The following is a 22,181-nucleotide window of genomic DNA, read 5'->3' as shown; positions in this document are numbered from 1 at the left end:
CTTGGGGAGGTTATATAGTTGGTTTACCTCCGAGGGGAGTGTGTGAGGTGGAGATAGTGAAAGTGATTTGCCCAGAGATGGTTTAATACAAATGCTTAAGGCCCCTGCCTCACCCCTACCTCTCCCCCCAGTCTGCACTGTGTAAGATTCTAAAACAGTCAAGTTTGAACATTGTATACTAATGCAGGTTGTGTTAGGTATAAGTTTTAAACTTCAGCATACTGTAGATAATAATGAAATTAAAAATATGTACATGCCTTAGTTACCAATTTGGGTCTCATAGTGTTCTTTAAATAAACCCTTGTATGAATATAGAGCACAGGAGGGCCCCCTTGAATCCCATGCTCCTTGTAGCAGCCAATGGACCTAGTTGATTGAAGTATGACTGACCTGGTTGATTGTGCAGCACCGCAACATTTGACATCTTCCACAGGCAAGGGAGTAAACTGACTATAAAAGTCCAGTTTCCACCTTTGCCCAAAGAGACTATAATTTTGTGGCTTGATCGTAGCACCACCAGTGGCTGCGTTATGTCCCTTCTTCGTCCCTCTTATTGGCCAATCAGATTCCACCTATCATATTACTAGCATTTATTTCAAACAAAATGCTGCACCCAGTCAAGATGATCTGATTGCTAATAAAAAAATATTTTGTGAAAAAAATGGGTCTTCTTCGCGAAGTGCATCGTAGTACTTGAAAATGAAAAGATTTGGAAAATATCTGTTGATGCCCAGATGTAGTACACATGCTTGGCAAATCCTGCAGTCCACTGAAATCTGCACTGCTATTTATGCACCGGATGTCGATTTTGAGTCAAAACATAACTCAATAATCCCAGCCTGGTTTGGAGGTTGTGGTTGGTTTCAGTGTCATCTGGCTGTGACATCCTTCCGTGAGGTTGTGGGGAGGTTTCTGTGTCATCTGGCTGTGACATCATACCGTGGGGTTGTGGGCTGGTTTCAGTGTCATCTGGCTGTGACATCATACCGTGGGGTTGTGGAGGGTTTCAGTGTCATCTGGCTGTGACATCATACCGTGGGGTTGTGGAGGGTTTCAGTGTCATCTGGCTGTGACATCAGGGTGTGGGGTTGTGGGAGGTTTCAGTGTCATCTGGCTGTGACATCATACCGTGGGGTTGTGGAGGGTTTCAGTGTCATCTGGCTGTGACATCAGGGCGTGGGGTTGTAGGTGGTTTCTGTGTCATCTGGCTGTGGCATCATACCGTGAGGTAGTGGGAGGTTTCAGTGTCATCTGGCTGTGACATCATACCGTGGGGTTGTGGGAGGTTTCAGTGTCATCTGGCTGTGACATCATACCGTGGGGTTGTGGGAGGTTTCAGTGTCATCTGGCTGTGACATCATACCGTGGGGTTGTGGGAGGTTTCAGTGTCATCTGGCTATGACATCATACCGTGGGGTTGTGGGAGGTTTCAGTGTCATCTGGCTGTGACATCATACCGTGGGGTTGTGAGTGGTTTCAGTGTCATCTGGCTGTGACATCATACCGTGGGGTTGTGGGTGGTTTCAGTGTCATCTGACCGTGAAATCATGTGTTGGGGTTGTGGGAGGTTTCAGTGTTACCTGACTGTGACATCAGGCCATGAGGTTGTGGGGAGGTTTCAGTGTCATATGGCTGTGACATCAGGCCGTGAGGTTGTGGGAGGTTTCAATCTGACATCATGCCTTGAAGTTGTGGGTAGTGTCAGTGTCATCTGGCCGTGACATCATACCAAGGGTGGGTTGTTGATCTTGCTGTCAACCCTTGGTTTGTCTTGTCTTGATCAATTTACACTCATCATGATATACGTGGCTAAGACTTCTGGTGAAAAAGTCTGTGGACATCTAGTTTTAAGGTTGTATTAGTAGCATATATATTTAAGGAGACACATTTAACCAATCCGGTGCCGAGCAGCCAAAGTTGATTAGTTGGCGAGACACGTTATATATAGACCAGCACTGACAGCCCTTACATGCATACTCATGTGCGGTGTTCACAACTCGTTGACATTCAAGCCAACTTTCACAGACAATTTGAACTGTTTTCGTAACCTTAAGTGACTAATTTCCAGAATCACATGAGCCAGACAGCTGATCTTGGGAGATAACAGGCAACATTTAGATAAGACATAACAATTACAGTATGTGTTAAATTAACTGATACATCAATAGAAGTTACGACAATAAAATGTATTATAATAAAATATTGATCTGATCACTTGATTTTAGCTATGTTAAAAAAACTTAGAAAAAGTATCTGTGGTACGGACTTGTGAAATCTGCTTGTCAATACTCCAGGGGAAACTGTCTTTTCAACGTCTGTCAGTTCGTGTGTTTTTAAAATTAAATTTTAAACAGCTTCAAATCAAATCTGATAGTTGTTTTTGAAAAATGCTTTTCAATAAAAAAACTGCATTTTAATTTATTATTTTTTGCTTATGAGAAGTTTAGGTTTGAAAAACTTAACAATGGAAATGACTTACAATTAGCACCATAAAATCGGAATGTTTTTGTTTTTTTTCATGCCTAAGCTTGTAGGATCCACTTTTCTCTGAGATCAAATCTTTCATATCCAATATGTGTCATCTTAGAGGAATGATAGTGATAGAAATTTGAAGTGGTCTGACTATGGACGAAGGAACACAACTTTGGACCCTTAATCATGTGAAGCTGCATGGATTCCTAGCTGCTATGTACAGTTACATACCAGACATAAAACTATTACTGAGGATATACTCTACATGACAGGAAGATTAGTTGGACTTATTGCTCATATTGCGTCATTGTATGATAAATAGCAGACAGCCTATTTAGGATGGGTTTCTGGCCTCTACGTATGGGGAGTGAACCGTCAAGGTTCCTGATGGCAGAAAGGGAATTTGGGGATAGAGACAATAAATAAGAGTGGATATATATTTGACTTGGAAAACTGTAAGAAAGTTTGAGCACATTTACCTCCCCTTCCAGAGTTAAACCTTAAGCTTAAGACTGAAAGTCAGTGAGCACTGACAGACCGTAAACCAAATGTTCTAAACCAAAATGGAAGGGGGCTCTAAGATGACGTATAGTGTTTATCCTAGCTTTTATAAGAAAATGGGCCCATGGACACCTGTCTTGAGTTATGTGGGCCATTTAGAAAATAGTTTAGGCCATGTCAAATTGCTGTGATTTGTTAGCTATACAGTACTTAGTAACTAACTATTTCTGTCTTCCAATACAGGTAAGGTCAACAATTAGAACACAAAGAAAAGAGAGCAAAATCTATTCAAAACATTTATTGAATGTTAAAGATCAATTCATAATGTATTTGTAAAGCAATAAATAATACCCAATTCTCAATGTTCGTTAACCACAACCATAGCGATGAAAGTGTGAAATTGCAAAATGCAACGTGATTGGTTCACTCAAAGAAAGACTAATCACGATCAGCTTTACAAAGGGCTTCATTTTCTCTCATTACACTGATTTGTAGGCATCGCACTGTCATTTGTAAGATAGTTTGAAAGTTATTTGCCGAGTTCGAAGTACTCAAATCAATAACAGGTCGCTTCAATGAAGCAAGGTAGTGCTAATTTTGTGAGCAAGTAGTTTGGAGTTTTGCAACAGTTGGCAAGTAAAAATAAACTTGTAAAGCATTTTAGATTTATTTTTAATTTTACGAGTCCGCCAACATGACCCGCCTGTACTTTTATAATGTGCCATATTAAACTTCAGTGCGCCAATGGCGCAAGGGTGCGGCCTAGAATGAACACTGACAGTATGTATTAGGAATCCTGAAAGACTCCAGGTTCACCATGACTGGATCAATGGGTTTAAGACAAGCAAGGTTCCAGTCTATTTTAAGTGGATTATAGTTTTAATTCATCCCTGACCTTTGATGGGTCAGATTAGCTTTATTCTTTAAAACAAATTAATTTAATTCAAAGGCAAGTTTGTAGAATTAAGTTGACAAAACAGATATTGACATATTTGGTAGAAAGTCCAGTTGATAATAACTCTTATTTGACTTGTCTTAAAACAACATTAGAGATTCATAAAATATTGATTCATCGCGTAAGCATAGTGACCTTATCAGTTTCAAACAGGAACAGAATCACACAAAGAACTAAGCGCGTTTGACTTGGAATTCTATGGAATTCTATCTGCATGGAGTTGAAGGAAGCCAAGCATGTTGACTGGACACTTTTCCTGTTTGACCGATGCAGCTGATGTCAAGAGAACCATGGTAACCTCAGTGCCAGAATCTATCTGGCTAGCCGGTGTCTACTGTCAGGATGACACGACGTGATCTCACAACCGATCATTATATGGCATCAGCACATTTCTGAACCCTCTGAAGAATACACAAGCAATCTGGTGATTCTTCTCGAACCAAGCTGCAGTGGCTTGCACTAAATGACCCCCAATTTAATTAGCAGACGTTCGTTTCTGTCTGATTTCACTACCAATGTGTTTCCACCCAGACGGCAAGAAAGCGTGGTCGGTTGGTCAAACAGCGCTGTTGGTACGTCACAGACACAGCGCTGTTGGTACCCCGCATTGTGCATGTTGCATCTTCAGGCAGCGCCTGATATAGCGCTGATTACTCTCCCAATAATGAGATGGCTCAAGAATCAATTGTGGAATCTGCCTGATGTTTAGAGCATGGTCCATCCTGCTAGGACGGTCTGTATTAGCCTTTCTAATCGTTGTTGGTTTATGCTGGGGCTTCCTGCCAAAACAGAGTGTAGACTTTGTGAGTTAAAGTGCATGGGTGCTAGCTACCACTGGCTGGGCTCCAGGTTAGCAAAATTTACCTGATAATATATGTGTCTGCAGCAACAAATTCAATACTGCAGTGGCTGCAATAAACCATGGTCAGATTGTACAGGATTCACATGCTGGGAGGTAGATTTTTACAGTAGGGAGAATATGACATGCTTGAATTTATGGAAATGGCTGCATCTATTGCCTTTGATGCCAAGTACAGAGGCTAAATGGCCCATGCATAGTGATTTTGCAAGAGACAATTGACGTTTGAATATTGTCACGATTTTATCAACTTGTGATATGACTTATTTCTGTATCATTGCCGAATTTGAAAAAGTAAATCTTTAGGACAGTTTGATTGACCAACAGTGTACAAGAAAATTAACCAGACTGAAACCTTGCATGTAGGATTGTCCTGAGTTGTGCAATTTTTCGTTGGTGACGAGGGACAAAGTAGCATGAAATCATACCATGAGAGGAGCAAAGGTACTGAATTCTGAGTTAAAGGATCACTTGGCCCTGAATTTTTTTGGAAATATTTTGCGTGAACTTTGAATTCTTGCTTTGATCCGTGAAGAGCAATATGAGAATGTGATGATTCATGCATCTCATCACTAATTATTGCCTCGTGGAGGGTTTGTCACAGGGGTCTGATAGCCAACGACTTTCAATTTTGTCATTGCTAGACTAATCAAGAGCTACTGTATCATCAGATGAAGAGTGCTTGAGGTAATCAGATATTTATTTTGTCTATACAGATGAAAAACATCTGGTGAAATTTCTCTGGCGTTAGGTGCTATATTTTTGTTAAATATGTCTGCTATATGTCTGAATAGTCTGAAAACTTTGAACTGAGAGATATGTTTGGATGATATCATACACTATTATTGTGATAATTGTAGGTATTCAGTTGGAAGTGTCAATTTGTTGGGGTCAGCTGTTGCAATACTCTAAGTAATATCTGGTAATGGGTAAAGTACCAAACTGTAGAGTAACTGCAGTTACAGAAACATGGGGATCTATGCTAGAAACAGTGGTTCTGAAACTTATTAAGTGTGTGTTGAACATTTGTGTGTTTGAAGGACAAGACTTTCCCGATCCCTGGCCCCTGCCGAGGTCTAGACATTTTAATTAGTGCCTGTGTGAAACTGAGACAATGTCTGTGTAGTTACGGGAATTGATAACTTATAATGTGTTTTTTTTAATGACTTGAATCCAACTATGACTGACGTATGACTCCCTTCGACTGATACATTTATATGGAAAATACAGATTGATTGACCATTTCAAAAGAAAGTCTTGCCTCAAACTAAGATTTTGCTCAATCATCTCTTTATGAGGAATATAGTCGAATATGGGAATATAATGTCTGTAGACTTGTCTTATTTGCTGCGGCCAGATATTGTTGATGCAACAATAAATTCACTTATGTGCTCCGGAATATTTTAGACAGATCATGTTGTTCTTCAATATATTGTATTCTTATGTTGCTGAACATAGACGCCCCGCCACACAAGGACGGTTTCATCAAATTAGCTTTAAGTTTTGTCTAGTAATGCTTGACTGAACTGTATTTTCACCATGTGAATAGTCGTGTAAACTGGATCACAAGGGGCAGTGATAGTCCTCGTGTGTTCGTAGCACTACTTGGAATTGACAAAATTAGGAAACTTCATCGAGAGCTGTCAGAATACCTATTAATGAAATCCATTTCTAGAAAGAAAAATGTCAGAATTACAACATATTACATAATATTCAGTTTCCCCAAAAATGTTATCTTGTGACGAACAAAATATTTTGAAAATAGTCTCCTGAATGTGTAACTGCCATTAGAAAATGATTGTATAAAAAGTATAAGATTTTCGCTTCAGTTCTTGATTTGAGGCTGATGATACATGAGTTTGCAAAGGTTATATCCACTCAACCCTTTATGACATTAGCTCAACTTTACAGAGAGGAATTATTAACTGTACCGTTTCCTAAGACCAGTCTCAGTGTATCATCTGTTTCATGCGCAATTCCCTGAACAGAATTCATAAATAAATTGCGTTGTTCCCGAGTCTTCAAGCATACTTCCAGACGGCACTTACCGGCATGAGCAGAGGATTATACTTAAAATGTTAAAAAATGCAGACTGTAGTCCAGATTGGATTGAGAGAAAGCTGGAAGTCCAATGTGTCCTCCCCATCCCGCTCCTGAGCCAAGGTGTGGGCTTATCAAAGGCCTTCAGTCTGGTGACCCTCAACCAGGAGCAAGGTGCCTGGCCATAATTAGTGAGCATCACTAGCAGACTGTTGAATAAAACAAAATTGGCGATCGGAGCTTCGGAATTGTCTCCCGCTACAGTAATTTTGGCAAGCTATCAATAATTGTGTTCAGTAAACCCGTCTAGGAGGCTGGCACCAGACAGAATTATGTAAGTATAGGCAGACGATGATGCAGTCAGCATGCAGTGACGATGCGGAGTGGACGTTGCTACATGACTTTTCGCATTCACCATTCCACCTTGTTGGGATTTACATGTATTTCACTGGATTCTGTTTCCTTCTTGTAAAGGTGAGACAGCTATTGTACAAATTTGAAATTATTTCAATCATTATCTGGTATTTTATGAAATATCATTTGATATGAACCGTTGATTCATTATACAAAAGTAACAAATTTATTTTGTCTTGCTCATCTGGCTCAATATGTTTTCTTGTCTGGCTTGTGAGAATATTGAGAATTAGTTACCTCATATGGATTAGTTTGCCAGTTCTGCCAGCCCAGCCTCCCAAAGGATATTTTCATCCTCTTACATAATGGTCTAAAATGACAACTGCGAAGAAGATAACTGAAGGAAAAAGATTTGATAGACGTCCTCTCCTCTTGCCCCAAGCAGAAAGCGTCTTTGAGTATGTCTGCTCACATGACATTTCTTAAAATATCCAGTATTTAGCGGTGAAATGTCGTAGTGGACGGGCATCGCCTGGCCTGTCATGTAATCAACTGTGCTGCAAAGCCAGACAGCAATACTATGCTGTGTTTAAATATTTTGATAGAACGTCTGCATTTTATTACGGCTAATTAAGTGGTTGTCTAATCGATGTCTGGGTTGAGTTACATGTAGCAATTTTATGAGAATGTTCAAGCTTTTTACAGCACATTGTGTTGCATGTGATTTTTAAAATAACAACATATTTGGCAGAAATAGTTGAAAGAAATATGCAGAGGTTTTTAGAAATGTTTAAACTTCAAAAATGTTGTTTGATAAATGTTTAAGTGAAATTAAGGTTTGATTGTGACTTGTAATGTAAACTGAGAGACCGATATGATGGATATTGTCACGGAATGTGTGAGATGATGTGTAACAGACTCCAAGCATTACATTGTGTGAGTAGATAATGAGTACCAAGTGTCTGGTGGGATCTTTTGAGCTACTAACCATCAATTTATGAGGAAACCAGGGCAAGCGTCCTTGCAAACACAATTGTCTTCCAACAGGTCTCATGTTTCCATGTCATTTTATTGACAAGAACTTGCTTTTGTGTCCCAACAGTCCAAGTTCTATGCGATATTTGGCGTATCTGGTGCTGGTCTAATTGTGTTTTATGTCTTTTTTAAACCGCAGACCTCACTTGATGGTGGTGATGGTCGCAGCAGCATTGATGATGTAATATGGCTGGAATGATGCTAAACGTTCTCTTGAAAGAACATTCCCTCACTCACCCTGTATGTGTACAATGAATTTGCACGTCATACCCCTTTTAGGATATGGACCTGCCCATCTGTAGAAATGTTTCAACTCCATCAAGATGCTTTCGATAATTTCAGTGTACTGACCTCGAGATAATTTTATTTGTCAAACCCCTGTATCTTACAATACTTAAATATGAACAGGAAAGCCTATCCTGATGTATCTCGCCCAACTTCTTGCCATAAAGGAAGTGTTTATTCCACGCTTTGCCTCTAATTTACTGCATGTATGTGCGCGATAACAACTGTATCTCTCAAGTGGATATTGGCAGTCACAATGCATAGCAACCATGGTTATTGATGATAATTAGCTCTGTATGTCTGAAATTTGGATTTATCTATCTGTAGGTGGAATGTTTGATCATCCCATAGAGAATACTGCCCGAAGAATCTGCTGAATGTGCATTTTTCTTTTCCTGCACGTTTTGCTTTTGCCAAGTCATCTCATGGAGGAGGTCATTTGAAAGATTACGATGTGATGCTGTGATTATGTCTTTAGGTTTAGATTTGATAACTGAAGGAGGTTTCTGGTTTGATGTAAACTGTGTCCTTGTTTGTTGATGTGAGGAAACATATTGGTGTGTATTGAAGGAGGAATGTGGATGGAGATGGCAACAGTTAATCCTTCTTCAGTATCAACCCTGGATTGCTGATTACTTTGTTTGACCTTGGCAGGGATTTGATCTGCTGGAATTGATAACAGCATTAATAGAATTGCAGAATAGCTTTTAGTATTTTATGTTTTAGTATTCTTTTGTCTAGATTGCGGTGGCCATGCATCATTGGCTCGTCCTTGTGTGGAGTCATGGTTCATTTTGAAGTCCCCACCCTCCATGTTTAATAAGGAACAAATATTACATGAGCAGTGTCAAATGCTAGAGGTGTCCTGAAGATTTCTGCTGTAGTATTTTAATCCAGGGACCACTTACATATTTTTCTTCAGCATTATGTAATGTTTATTTGTTCATCATTTAACGTCTCAAACAGCAATTATCCAGCTTCCATATTTTGTGTTGTGCGCACTTGATTATAATGCTCACCCCTCATTCTTGGGTACAAGTATTGGGAAATTGATTTTATATTTCGTCAAGAACTACCTTGTATTACTGCAGGGGAACAAACAGGAGTTACAGACTTGGTCAATGAAAATGAGAATTGTGAAATAAAACATCTCTGGAAATGGTGATTTACAATTTAGATTGTATTTCCTGTTCTGCTGGTATTATTGTGTATGCAGAGATTAAGTTTATTTACATTTAAGGCAACATTTTTTTATGTCTTGGTTTACGGATTTCAAACTCGTTTCAAAAGTGAGGTAGGCAAATTAAAAAACAACAACCAAAAAACCTTTCGGATTGTTTTTTTACCCCCCTTTTATCCTAAGGTAGGCATAGGTAGGCATATAAAAATATATTCTCGAGTAACAAGTAAAAAACAACTAAATTTTTCAAGAACATTTTATTATAACCCTAGGCACTCAGCTTGTGCACAAATGGCAACAGAACAATATTCATGTCATGGTGAAATGCATGAAAGACGCGCCATTTTGGCAGCATGGGTGACGATGAAACTGTTCACAACTGCGCTTTGTGTTAACACCCTTTGATGGTATTACATTAGGATCGCGGCAAGAAATATCAGAGTGACTTCCCTTTGCTTTACACTCTACGAGGAAACAAAATCTTTTTTTGTTTGAACTTTTTATGCATTTATTAAAGTAAAGATAGGTGTAATAAAAAAAGGAGTAATTTTTATATTTATTTTTTTATAACACTTGGACAGGATGGTGCATCTGTAAACCAAGAAATTAAAAAAATGTTGCCTAATTATGTTTTGTAAACTATGCCGGAAATTGCAGTCAGCTGCACACAATTTTCTCCCAATCTGCCAGTGATTCAATTAAAAAATATTATGAATGAAAAGAACACTTTTTTAACCAGATAGTGTGATAGTACAGATATTGGTGTCTACTCAGATCTATGGCAGATTCCACAATTCTTGATCTTTCATAAGGGCAATATGATATTTTATGGACCCAAGAAAGTGATATTGATCAAGGCCAGCCAGTCACTATCAGTTTTTTTGAGTCTTTAAGACACAATTTTGCCTGAATTGTCGTCAATAATTGTTGTATTTGATGATTAAAAAAACCCATGAATATTTCAAATTCAACAATAATTGAATCCGATGTTACAGGACGTCACAGGAGATGATGCACAACAAGCCTTGTGTTATGCTCTCTGATTAGCTGATAATATTTCTCTCATTGAGTCCATGGCTTAATCACTCAGGGCAATACCATGTTTAATCGCTACATTGCAGGGTGGGTCTCAGGGCAATAAAACTGTGTTTTAAGGAAGGTCATGTTACCCTTTCTCAACCAATGAAAATACAAAAATAATTATTTATGTAAATCTGATGGTAAACTCTGGCACAAAGATGTTGTTACTCCGTGCAGAGTTTGGCCCATAGCCATGTCAGAATGTTCAAATCCCATCTTCACCATGATGTTTCTGGGTTTGACAGAACCATACCTGTTTTAATGGCTCTCACCAAAGTGGTAAACATCTAAAGATCTGCAACATTTGTCCTTTCCCACCACCCTTAAAAGCTGATAAGAAATGTTGGATCATAAAATGTAGTGAGTAGGGTGTTACGCCCAACCCTACTCACTCACTCACTCACTCACTCACTCACCCCCTCATGGACCATGCACTGTCATTTTAGGCATTATAGGCTAACAGTAAATGCAGCCTTGCATACAGCGGGAATACAAGAGCCTTTTCTTGAATGTAATGTTGAATGTAGTTAGTCTGCCGTTTTGAAAGGTTGCATTATAATTAAGTTGAAGAGGAGCTTTGAAGCGATCTGAATAAGCACTGCAACAAGGATAGAATGCTAAGTCCATCATCGTCCTACCCTCATCAGTCACTAAGGACTTACTGTTACATCTTTACAGTTGGGAGTGAGTGATGTACCGAAAGGAGACTGAGACGGTCTGGACTGTAATATTCAGTAATGGGGATTATGCAGAAGAGATTAGACTGTCTCATAGGCTGTTATTTATTATCCACATATTTCCATAGGATTTGAGTGTCAGTGTTACTTTGGCCACAGTTGCAGAGCTTCATGTTAAGTACTTGCACAATAATATATGACTCTGTATAACATTGCTGTCTCATTTGAGCGAAAAGGACATTACATTGTCGATCATTTTGACATTTAAGATTCGTCCTTGCAAAACAGCTTTATGTTAGTGCTGTTTTATTTATAATTTTTATTAATTTATATGAACTATGCGTTATTTGTTTTATGTAATGGCTAGACATCTGTGAACATTTATTTCTATCTTGGGTTTCGCAACAGAATTTCTTTGTGAGGTTAGTTGGAGAAAATGTAATATCGTAGAAAGATTTTGAACTAACTAAAATGAATATCGTTTGACATGGTATGGTATGGTTCCTGTAGGAAGTGACAACTTGGAGACGATGGCTTGCGGTATATACAGTTTTACTTTATACATGTAGATATATATACATACAGAAGACACTATGTGCCAGGTCAGCACATGGTGGTAGTGGTTGTTGTCTAGGTGCCCCGGAGCACCCTGCCTAACCCTAGCTAGGCTAAGGGTAAGACCTTTTTTTTCTCTTCTTTCAATCTCTCTGGACCAAGCCTTATATAGCCAAGGTCACCTGACATTTAGTAAGTAATAAACATAAATGTAAACAGTAATTCATCAGCAGGATGGCAGACAGTCGATGTACACAAAGATGGGGATTAACAGTTAGTATTAGCATCTTATAAATAACAGCAATTGAGTGTTTCAAGGCATATAGATGTCATGGCTCCAGGGTAATGAGCCTTTGCAATTAAATGTTCTTCAGACAATGGGTGTTGTAAATCAGTCGCTATGACAGTGAGTACAGACTATGTACTCAGCCACTGATTTTGAATAACAGCTAGTCATCTGCTATTTCTGCTGGCCACAGGTAAAATACTATCAGTTAGGTTGATCTTAACACTTGTAACCCCAACCAATTATCCTTCTGGAAAGACTATTGTTTCTGAAGGGGATATAATCCTGCTGGGCAATTGCTGTGGTCTGGATGTGACATAGATCAGTTCAGTCAGATGCCAATGCCCTGAGACTTTGGTCGAGGAGAGATCACGTCTTGTACACCTAGTGACAGACTATGGTGCCAGATTGATATCACATCTTGTACACACATGCCATGGTGCCAGACTGATATCACGTCTTGTACACACAGACCATGGTGCTAGACTGATATCACAACTTGTACACACAGACCATGGTGCCAGACTGATATCACATCTTGTACACACAGACCATGGTGCCAGACTGATATCACATCTTGTACACACAGACCATGGGGACAGACTGATATCACATCTTGTACACACAGACCATGGGGACAGGCTGATATCACATCTTGTACACACAGACCATGGTGCCAGACTGATATCACATCTTGTACACACAGACCATGGTGCCAGATTGATATCACATCTTGTACACACAGACCATGGTGCCAGATTGATATCACATCTTGTACACACAGACCATGGTGCCAGATTGATATCACATCTTGTACACACAGACCATGGTGCCAGATTGATATCATGTCTTGTACACACAGACCATGGTGCCAGACTGATATATCCGAAACCTATGATTCTTAATTCAAATTACTGATTATGTCTAGATTTGGCAGCACCAAATTGTGTTCATGTTCACACAACCTGCCCGACTTTGCCTTTCCTCCCACAAGCTGAAACATGTGGTGTTACTGAAATATTGTTCCGGAGCTGCATGGAGGTGAAACTCACCCATTCCAGTCCACATCTCGACGTCCGAGTGCCCTTTGCGAAGGAGACTGTTAGCTCCTACATTGATAGGCATAAACAAATGGTACTGACAAGGAAGTTTTTGAATGATCTGATTTAAATTTGCTTGGACTGCCTACTCCCCTGAGTTGTATCTTCCCCTTCCCCTTTTCCCTTCCTTTCCCTTCCCTTCCCCTTCCCAGGACTCTGTAGTTCCCTGACTTGATAGTCCCCTTTGTAGTTCCCTGACTTGATAGTCCCCTTCCCAGGACTCTGTAGTTCCCTGACTTGATAGTCCCCTTTGTAGTTCCCTGACTTGATAGTCCCCTTCCCAGGACTCTGTAGTTCCCTGACTTGATAGTCCCCTTTGTAGTTCCCTGACTTGATAGTCCCCTTCCCCGGACTCTGTACTTCCCTGACTTGATAGTCTCCTTCCCCAGACTCTGTACTTCCCTGACTTGATAGTCCCCTTCCCCAGACTCTGTACTTCCCTGACTTGATAGTCCCCTTCCCCAGACTCTGTAGTTCCCTGACTTGATAGTCCCCTTGCCCAGACTCTGTTTTTCCCTGACTCTGTACTTCCCCTTCAAGAATCCCAGTATTGATTAGATTTCATCTTTTAAAGGTTAAACAGTTTTTTTCCAACTTAACTATCTTTAGCATTAACATTCTTTGATCTTTGAAAAAGAATATGATAACTAGTCATGTCTATGTGTATTATTTCACCATGTGCATTTCAAGCTCAAATCTTAATACATAGGTCCATATGTAGTCTTACATCAGAAGCCAACTAATGAGCAGGGACACTGCTGTGTCATGTTGTCTTGAAAATGTCGCAGCTATATATGTCTACATCATAGCTTTACCTGCTTCTATTCTTCCAGATCTGATATTGTTATAGTTTACTTCAGAATCTCATTTATCTTCAGGTATGTGGAAGAACATGTTCAGAAAACAGGGGTTGCCATAGAGACGCAAGGATTCACATTCATTACAAGTGGTCGCAAAAGAGAATCTCTCACGGTGAGAATGTTTGTCACTTTCAGTGCTGAGGTATATTGGTATTACGTAATTTGCTTTCCTGAAGGACATCAGTATTAGTAGGCGTTTGGCCTAACGGCTTACTGTACTCTGGTGGCCTAGTCATCTTAAGCGCAGCAATTCGCTGTGCAGAGTTGCATCCCTTACACATGCCAGACACCTGTGATTTTGGGTTCCAATCTCAGTTCACCACAATGATGTTTCTAGGTTTGTCAGCACCATGCCCCTGCTTGAGGCTCTCACCACAATGGTAAACGTCTGGGACCTGTACTCAGGCTTTCCTGCCATATTAAACTGACACCATGATATAACTGGAATACTTGTCAGCAGTGTTTAACCCAATCCACTCACTCACCCACTCACTGGTTTACATGTGTTTGTGATGTTGTTGTCTCCACTCTGAATGAGTGAGTGACGCCATGTTTTATGCCACAATCAGCAATATTTCCACCTTATGTTGGCCTGACAATGTACTAACATGGCCCAGATAGCTGGTGGTAAATATCGTCACCTCCCAGGGACCTGTTTTGACCAAAAATCCCTCAGGGGCAACTGGATATGAACTTGTACTATTCAAACACTTTAAGGTATATTTCTTAAATGCTGTTTAACACATCACTGGGGAATATTCCTGCTATATGACAGTGGCCTGTAAATATTCTAGTCTGTACCAGACAATCCAGTGATTGATACAATGAGCAATGATCCACTGTTGGGACTTGATGACAGCTGATCCATTAAAATCTTCTTTTACATCCAATATGGGTTGCTGGGTACCAATTCTAACCCAGAATTTTAACCCAGAATGCCCATGGGTACAGCAATAGCATGAATGAGCTTGCTTCAACACGTGGGTGGTTTAAGGTAAGTGGTTCAGACATTCATTCAGCATGCTGAACACTTGCGTCCCAGTTGCCACATGGGTATCTGTGGAGCCAAGGAGCCCAGGAGCCCATTCTCAGTGTCCCCTGTCCTCGTATTGCTGGATTACTGTTAAACATGGAGTAATACCTCTATCACTCGCCGTTAGTTCAGCCTGAGATTAGCAGGTACTTCACATGGTGTTGAGCGGTCTGTCACACAATGATTTGATGTCTGTATAAAAACTCCCTTATGGATGATGATTACTGGCCAGGGTTGTTAATATTGAGCAGACCAAATATATCATGATAATGATTCTTGTTTGATAGCACCAAGAATGCACAATTCTATAAGGCAATAATTGTTAGTTTTAATGATAATTTCCAGATTATATGAAAATTAAGAATATGTTGTCCCCATTAAGGAACTGACATCCTTACTGTCTGCTTATCTAGACTTGCCTATTATGAGGATAGAATTATTTTACACCCATGGACTTATCATTTAGTACAGCCTTGGATCAAGGCTAGATAGCACCATACCCCATGCTCTTGGGTTTTACCAAAATGGTAAACTTAATAAGACCTGAATCACTCCTGGGTGTTTTAAATTGTCATGCCATGATACTTTCAACATATTCAGCTACAATTTTAGAGATTTTCCGTAGTCTGAGTTTCAGATTGATGTGAATACAGGTCAAGTGACCATTTGCTTGTGAGACTGATTGGCTAGGTCTTGCATACAAAGGGCCAAGGCACCCCTTTTGCTCCAAAGTAGAGGGGCTTTATTTTCAGGAATCACAGTCTGGAACACTGGTGATTGATGATAGCTGTGTAGGTGGCCCATCACCTTGGACTATGATTTGCCAGGTATACCTACAAGACTTAGAGCCTTTGGACTACGTCTGCCATAATTACAGAAGTTCAAATTTGGCTTTGCGTGCCTTGTAGTCTAGAGTGCCACTATTTCTTTTCTGAGAGTTGAATCTCTGTCACTTGCTTCATTCACACAATGATGACGTGGCATGATACAGCTAAAATACCTAATCAGTAAACCCAACTCACTCGTGGTGGTGATAGCGTCCGCCCGGAGTGCGGAAGGTCCGGGGTTCGATCCCCAGCTGCGCCATACCAAAAGACTTGAAAAGATGGTACTTGTTGTTACCCTGTCTGGCGCTCGGCATTAAGGGGCTTAAACAAGGACTGGTCGGCTAGGAGTCAGTATACTGTGTCTGAGTGGGGAATTCATGTTGCATGGTATCTCAGTGGGCTAGCACTATAAATCGGTGTCAGTACAAGTGTGCATCAGTACAAGCAGCTACACACTCACGTGCATGCACGTCACTATATAAGTGCAATAATCTTGGACACAACGTTAAACCCCATTTCACCTCACCTGTCGGCGCACAACCGTTTTTCCTCTCCAAGTTGATATTGAGGTCAAGGGGGTTGACAAGTATGTTTCTCATACCATGCTGAAAGAATTTAGAAAAAGGTGGGTTGTTAACTTGGAGAGAATATTTTGTCAAGATAACATTTGAATATGTAACATCCTGTCTTGCATTCTTTGTTGCACTGTGTTCAAAGAAAGGCCACATAGTTTTTGTTGTCTACAGATGTTTACTGTCCCAATTATCTTGGGTCGATTGAAAAAAAAATTTAAAAGAAATTGCGTGGCTGAGTTTTAAAAAAAATTTTTTTTCACTTTAAGTACTTTGAGATGGTGGGATAAAATGAACGTTTGGACTTTTTGAACACATTGTTAGGTATTTTCTCAGTAGTAACGTGTGTATGTGCTGCTGAGAAGGTTTTCTTAGAGGTTTGCAGTGGCCAGAGATGATCAATTATTATTTAAAAAGATAGGCATTTAAGTTTGATTTTTGTAGATGTTAGTGTTTTTCTAATGGAGCAGAGATGGCAGGATTGGGCGCGTACAATTTTTTCAAATATTTTCATATTTCACTTGGTGGATTTTTTTATTTGGTCAGTTGAGTCCATAAACCGAAAAATGACTACTGTTGCCTTGGACCTGTCTGAGTGAGGAGTGTTGCAGTGTTTCCTGTCTAGCTTCCTAGACCTGTGAAGTGTGCCAGTGTTGCAGCTCGGCCCACACCTGCCTGTTGGTGCACTCACTCACCTCAGGAGCACATCCATCTTGTGGAGGCCTCTGGTGGCCAAGTGCACCAGACTCAAGGCAAAGGTCACCATTTGTCATGTGTGTTACGTTTGTGCTTTTTCTTGTTGCAATTGAAAGCAACTTGTTTGAGTTTATGTGCTTGCTTGGTCATGATTAGAATAATGATAGATATATTATTCATGTTTGTGGTTTCTCGTTTGTATTGCTAGCGTGTGGGGGATTATTTTATTATCTGTAATATATCACAACAATTATCATTTTTGTGATATCCTACTCACTCACTCACTCACTCACACACTCACTCACATGAAGTAGTGTCAGATTAGACTTCTTCGTTGATGGGGGAAGGGAGGTAGAAGACTGCAGAATAGTAGGGGTAGTAAATTTGATAGGCAATATTGTACCATCCCCATTCTCTATACTGTGGAGCTACCCTAACAATATTGCCCCCATCCCCAATACTGAGACACTGAGGTTCACGACACTACTTCAAGGCCAGTTTGCCCATGATAAAATATTTAATACAAAGCACATAAACGACATGTATACAATGTCATGACCCATATGTTTTCCAGACATGTAAACGAGAGTCACACCTTGTTTTGGAAGCTGAAGTACTGAGCATTCAATACATTCACAAGACACTCCCAGGAGCAATCCAATGATACTCTTTCCTGCAGAAATCCTCTGTCTGCTTGGAAGTGTTTGGGACATGATGAGACTTGTGTGAGGTCCCCACAAGATGCTGCACCAGGAGTGTTCTCCTGATCATGACACATCACAAACATCATCCAGTCTTGGGGATGGGGGTGTCCAATATGTTTACAAAGGCATTAACATGTGCACTTACTCAGCTTCGGAGCTTAGTTCAGGGTGCTCTGCTCATAATTTGCCTGTTGTGTATGTGGATGTCCATCCCTAGCATGTGCAGCCATGCAGAAAGGTGAGAGAGGGGGAATATTGGCTTACGTCCTTGGGGATATTTCTGGTCAGATTGTATTAAAATGTGTTTACTGGCTGCCTACTTGAGAGGTTTGTCCTGTGCAGTCCTTGTTGGAAGATTTATGTTATGCAGAGGGGAGAATATTGGCTTCCATCCTTGGCGATATTTCTGGTCAGATTCATGTCTGTTCTGGACATTGAATGTCGAAAGGTATACATGTCACATCTTCCTTCTTGTTTAAAGGTATTCTGATACTTCTTCAAATCATGTAGCATTATGCAGTGTGCAGCAAAATTTGCAATGGTTAATGATATTCATGCGCCTGCCCGTAGGCCCGTGGCAGGTAGATTTGTGTCGGGCCGTAGTTTCAGCGTTGTATAGGTCCTTGTGGCCTGCAGTAAATTTACATGTTCATTTATTTGTGACAGTAAACTGCAGTGTTTGACATGAGGGCCTGAAGAGTTGAGTCAGGGCCTGCAGCTGCTAAAGTCTGTGGGTCCTGATGGCGGCCTGGCAACTCCTTTTGTTCAAACACTGTTCAGTAGAAATGATGAAAATGGAGATTGGCATCATACCTGATTCTTGGTTTCGCTGATGTAGTTAAGGTCCACATCACTTCAAGCTCTCTTCCCAAGTATGTATGCAAAGAAATGTGTTTTGCCATTATTTTATTGTCTGAGGTATTACAAAATGAGACATTTACTGACTCCATAATGAAAAGCTGCTGCAACTATTTGTAGTCAGTGACTTGTAAAACCAGTCAGAACAGCGTGAACTTTGCAGATTCTATGTCCAAACAATTACTTGGGCCCATAAACATTCTGGCAGTCAGTTTTACCAATGTTAGCACCAACTCTTCCTAATTCTATCTTGTCCAGGCTTGGTTATTTACAGCCCACTGTGAATATTACTGAGACATGAAACACCCACCAGCCCATGTATATGCGACATTAAACAGCATGATATTAAAGACATTTTATTGACAACAATTGTTGGGACTTCATTAGCAATTTTGATTTGTCACTACTGACAGTTGCAGGCACTATGATTGGTTAATTTTATATTTTTCTCACTATGCATTGTATATTTTACAAGACACTTTTTTTTAAATGGACTGAAGTTTTGTCAGTGATTTTAGAAATTGTTTCGTACAAGATCTTCAAAATTGGAAATCTGTATCAAATGCAGCGAGGTTTTGAATGGAAATTTTATCCAGTAGGTATTAATTTTTTTGATGTGTGACAATAAGAAACAGGATTCACAACAAGCATTGGAAAATATATCCAGTTAGAGAAATGAACCTGGACTTTGGCCTCATAAGTTAATAACCATTTATTATCTGCTTGAACTGAATAGGATGTGAACTTGTCAAAATGATTTTAGGATTTAATGCATGGGTTAAAAACAAATTCCGGCGACATACTGATTTTGAGAACAGGTGGCCAGATTTGCAGTTACATAACTCTTTATCCTTCCCTGTCTGGGCCATCCTGACTTGAAATGATCGAAAATTTATTTCAAATACCGTATTTGACGTAATAAGCGCCCAGCTCTAAGTGCCAACAGTGATATTTGCTAATATATTGGCTAGTGAACAATCCTAATTAGCACCCCCTTCCGATTGATCAATGTACACAAGACTTATTTATTTGCGTATAATATGCACCCATGTGTTATATGCACATTTAATTATGGGTAATTAAATTCTGGAAAAATATATCTGTCGTACATAAACATTTCAGGCTGTCAGCATAAACCACAAAATTTATTTTTTAACTCGTTTGTTTTCACTAAAATAATATTCTAATAAGAGCCTCCTATTTCTAATTTAGAGAGCGCCAAGGCCGCTTATTACGTCGAATACGGTATGTTCCCGGCACCTCATGTTTGTGAGAGAAATGAGAAAACGGTGGTTATCATGTGGTACTACCTGATTGTGTCATCATGCCCAGACTGCTGGGATCAGGGCTGGCGCTGGGAAACACTGATCTGCCTCACCCACACTCAATTAGTTACAAGTTGCCATCATATTGCTGGAATATCTACGATACAAGGCATAACACAATATTTACTCACTCACTCACTCACTCACTCACTCACTCACTCACTCACCACTCCCTTCTTGGATCAAAGTTCTGGTTGTCCCGCCCAGGATCTGATACCATTGCAGACAGTATTGAATAGCTTCGGTTGGTAACTAGCTTACATTTTTTGGCAATTACAGTATATTATTAACACACTTTCTGTTGTAAGGGTTATTAAGGAATGTCATTCCAGTGATGTGTTCTTTAATTTCACTCCGTTTCCAGCAGTTATTCCTCCTCCATCATGTTATAGTACCAGCAGCTTCATCTCCCTCTTCTGGTGTTGTTTGCCAGATGTCAGTGACACCTGGATTAATCAGTGTCCTTGTGCCCATCACCTAAACCAAACCTGAACCACTGATTGATTAAATAAATCACAATAAAAGAGACAAGATCTGTTTTCTTTTGAATGAAATTAAAAAGTTATGATAAGAAAATTTAACATAGCTCAAGATGTTATGTTTGTGTATGTATATATTTGGGTTCTCTTCTCACAAACTTACACACCGTGGTATAACTGAAGTACTACTCACAGCCAACCTCTCACTCTGAATGGTTCTTGTGCATCCTCATATGTGTATATATATCATGGTACAAGTGCATTTGAGCAGTTATAAATTGGAAAGTGTGCTATACAAATTAATAACAAGTTAACACTGCAAGATTCTGAAAGTAGCAATCAGCTCAAGTCTGATAGGTTTTGTACCGGTATGTATATCTTATTGATGATGGTTGAAACCAGAGAAGTAACAGAGCAATATGGCTGCATCATGACACGATTGCTGAACAGTTTTCTGTATCAAGCTTGAATTTGCATGAGGCATTTCCAGATTGCAAGTTATGGCACTTTTAATAAAAAAACAACATTATAAAATGTATTTCATTTTGTTTCCAGGGGAATGCCACCCTCCATCTGTACCCTCATTTTGATCCTCTCCGAGAGATTGAAGGTGAGAACTTTGTTTTTGTAGTTCTGTTCATTGCAGTAATTTGACTAGCATTCAGTGGAACCTTGTTTGTCCAGAAACCCTGCTACCAAGATAATAACTGTTGGATACATCTGCCAACATACAAAGGACAATATTCTTGAACAATGGCTTGTTAATGGGAGACATAGAAAACATGTTTCTCTAAAAATGAATTGTTAAGTTAGAACTAATAGCAGTATGTCACAGCTATCCTCTTGATAATGTTTAGTTTTATGAAGGTAAGTATTTTGCTGAGTCGTCAAATATTCACTTTTGGTTGGGTAGACGTCTCTCTTCAGGCCGGACTATTGATAACCGTCTGTTGGATGGGCAGCACAGCCATCTGTTATGTTAGGCGAGATGTCGAGTAACATATGTTACCATTTGACAACATCAATTTTATGGACCGTTATTTCCTGGACCCATCAGTTTGTGAAGCCTGATTAAAATTTCAAAGATACGGTGAAAAAAAGATTCCAGGAAAATTTTACTGTGGAGGGCTTGTAAGCAGACATATAAATTCAATTTTCTGTTCGTTTTGCGTCTAAATTATTGATTAGGCCCTGTCTGTTTGCTCTCCTTCACCTTTTTACAGTTAAAGAACAGGCTGTCGGCTCCCCATATATTAATGCTATTCTGGCTAAGCTTAGTAATGTCTAGATGGGAGAGCTTCAGCTGCCCACGGGCTGGTTTTACACCACGGCTACACAAGGAACCCCAGCCAGATTTATGGACAGATTCCCCAAGCTTGTGAAGACAACTATGTTGGTGTCTGGGTCAGAATAGGTTGTGCTTGTTGTACAAGCAGTCTGAAATTGAA

At 39.8% G+C, this 22,181-nt stretch overlaps 1 protein-coding gene across 1 annotated transcript in view; it reads left to right on the top strand.

The window, feature by feature from the left end:
- The window catches only part of LOC139456381 (uncharacterized), a 77,858-nt gene that overhangs the window by 31,761 nt on the left and 23,916 nt on the right, over positions 1 to 22,181 (top strand). The window contains exons 3-4 of the mRNA XM_071238043.1: positions 14,258 to 14,351; positions 21,289 to 21,343. Coding sequence (XP_071094144.1) covers positions 14,258 to 14,351; positions 21,289 to 21,343 — 149 coding nt within the window. The remainder of the gene's footprint in view (positions 1 to 14,257; positions 14,352 to 21,288; positions 21,344 to 22,181) is intronic.

This window comes from Haliotis cracherodii, unplaced genomic scaffold, assembly GCF_022045235.1.
Source record: "Haliotis cracherodii isolate W230 unplaced genomic scaffold, xgHalCrac1.p SCAF_11, whole genome shotgun sequence".
NCBI classification, from domain to species: domain Eukaryota; kingdom Metazoa; phylum Mollusca; class Gastropoda; order Lepetellida; family Haliotidae; genus Haliotis; species Haliotis cracherodii.
The sequence above is the reverse complement of the archived record's forward strand: the minus strand, read 5'-3'. Positions and strand labels throughout refer to the sequence as shown.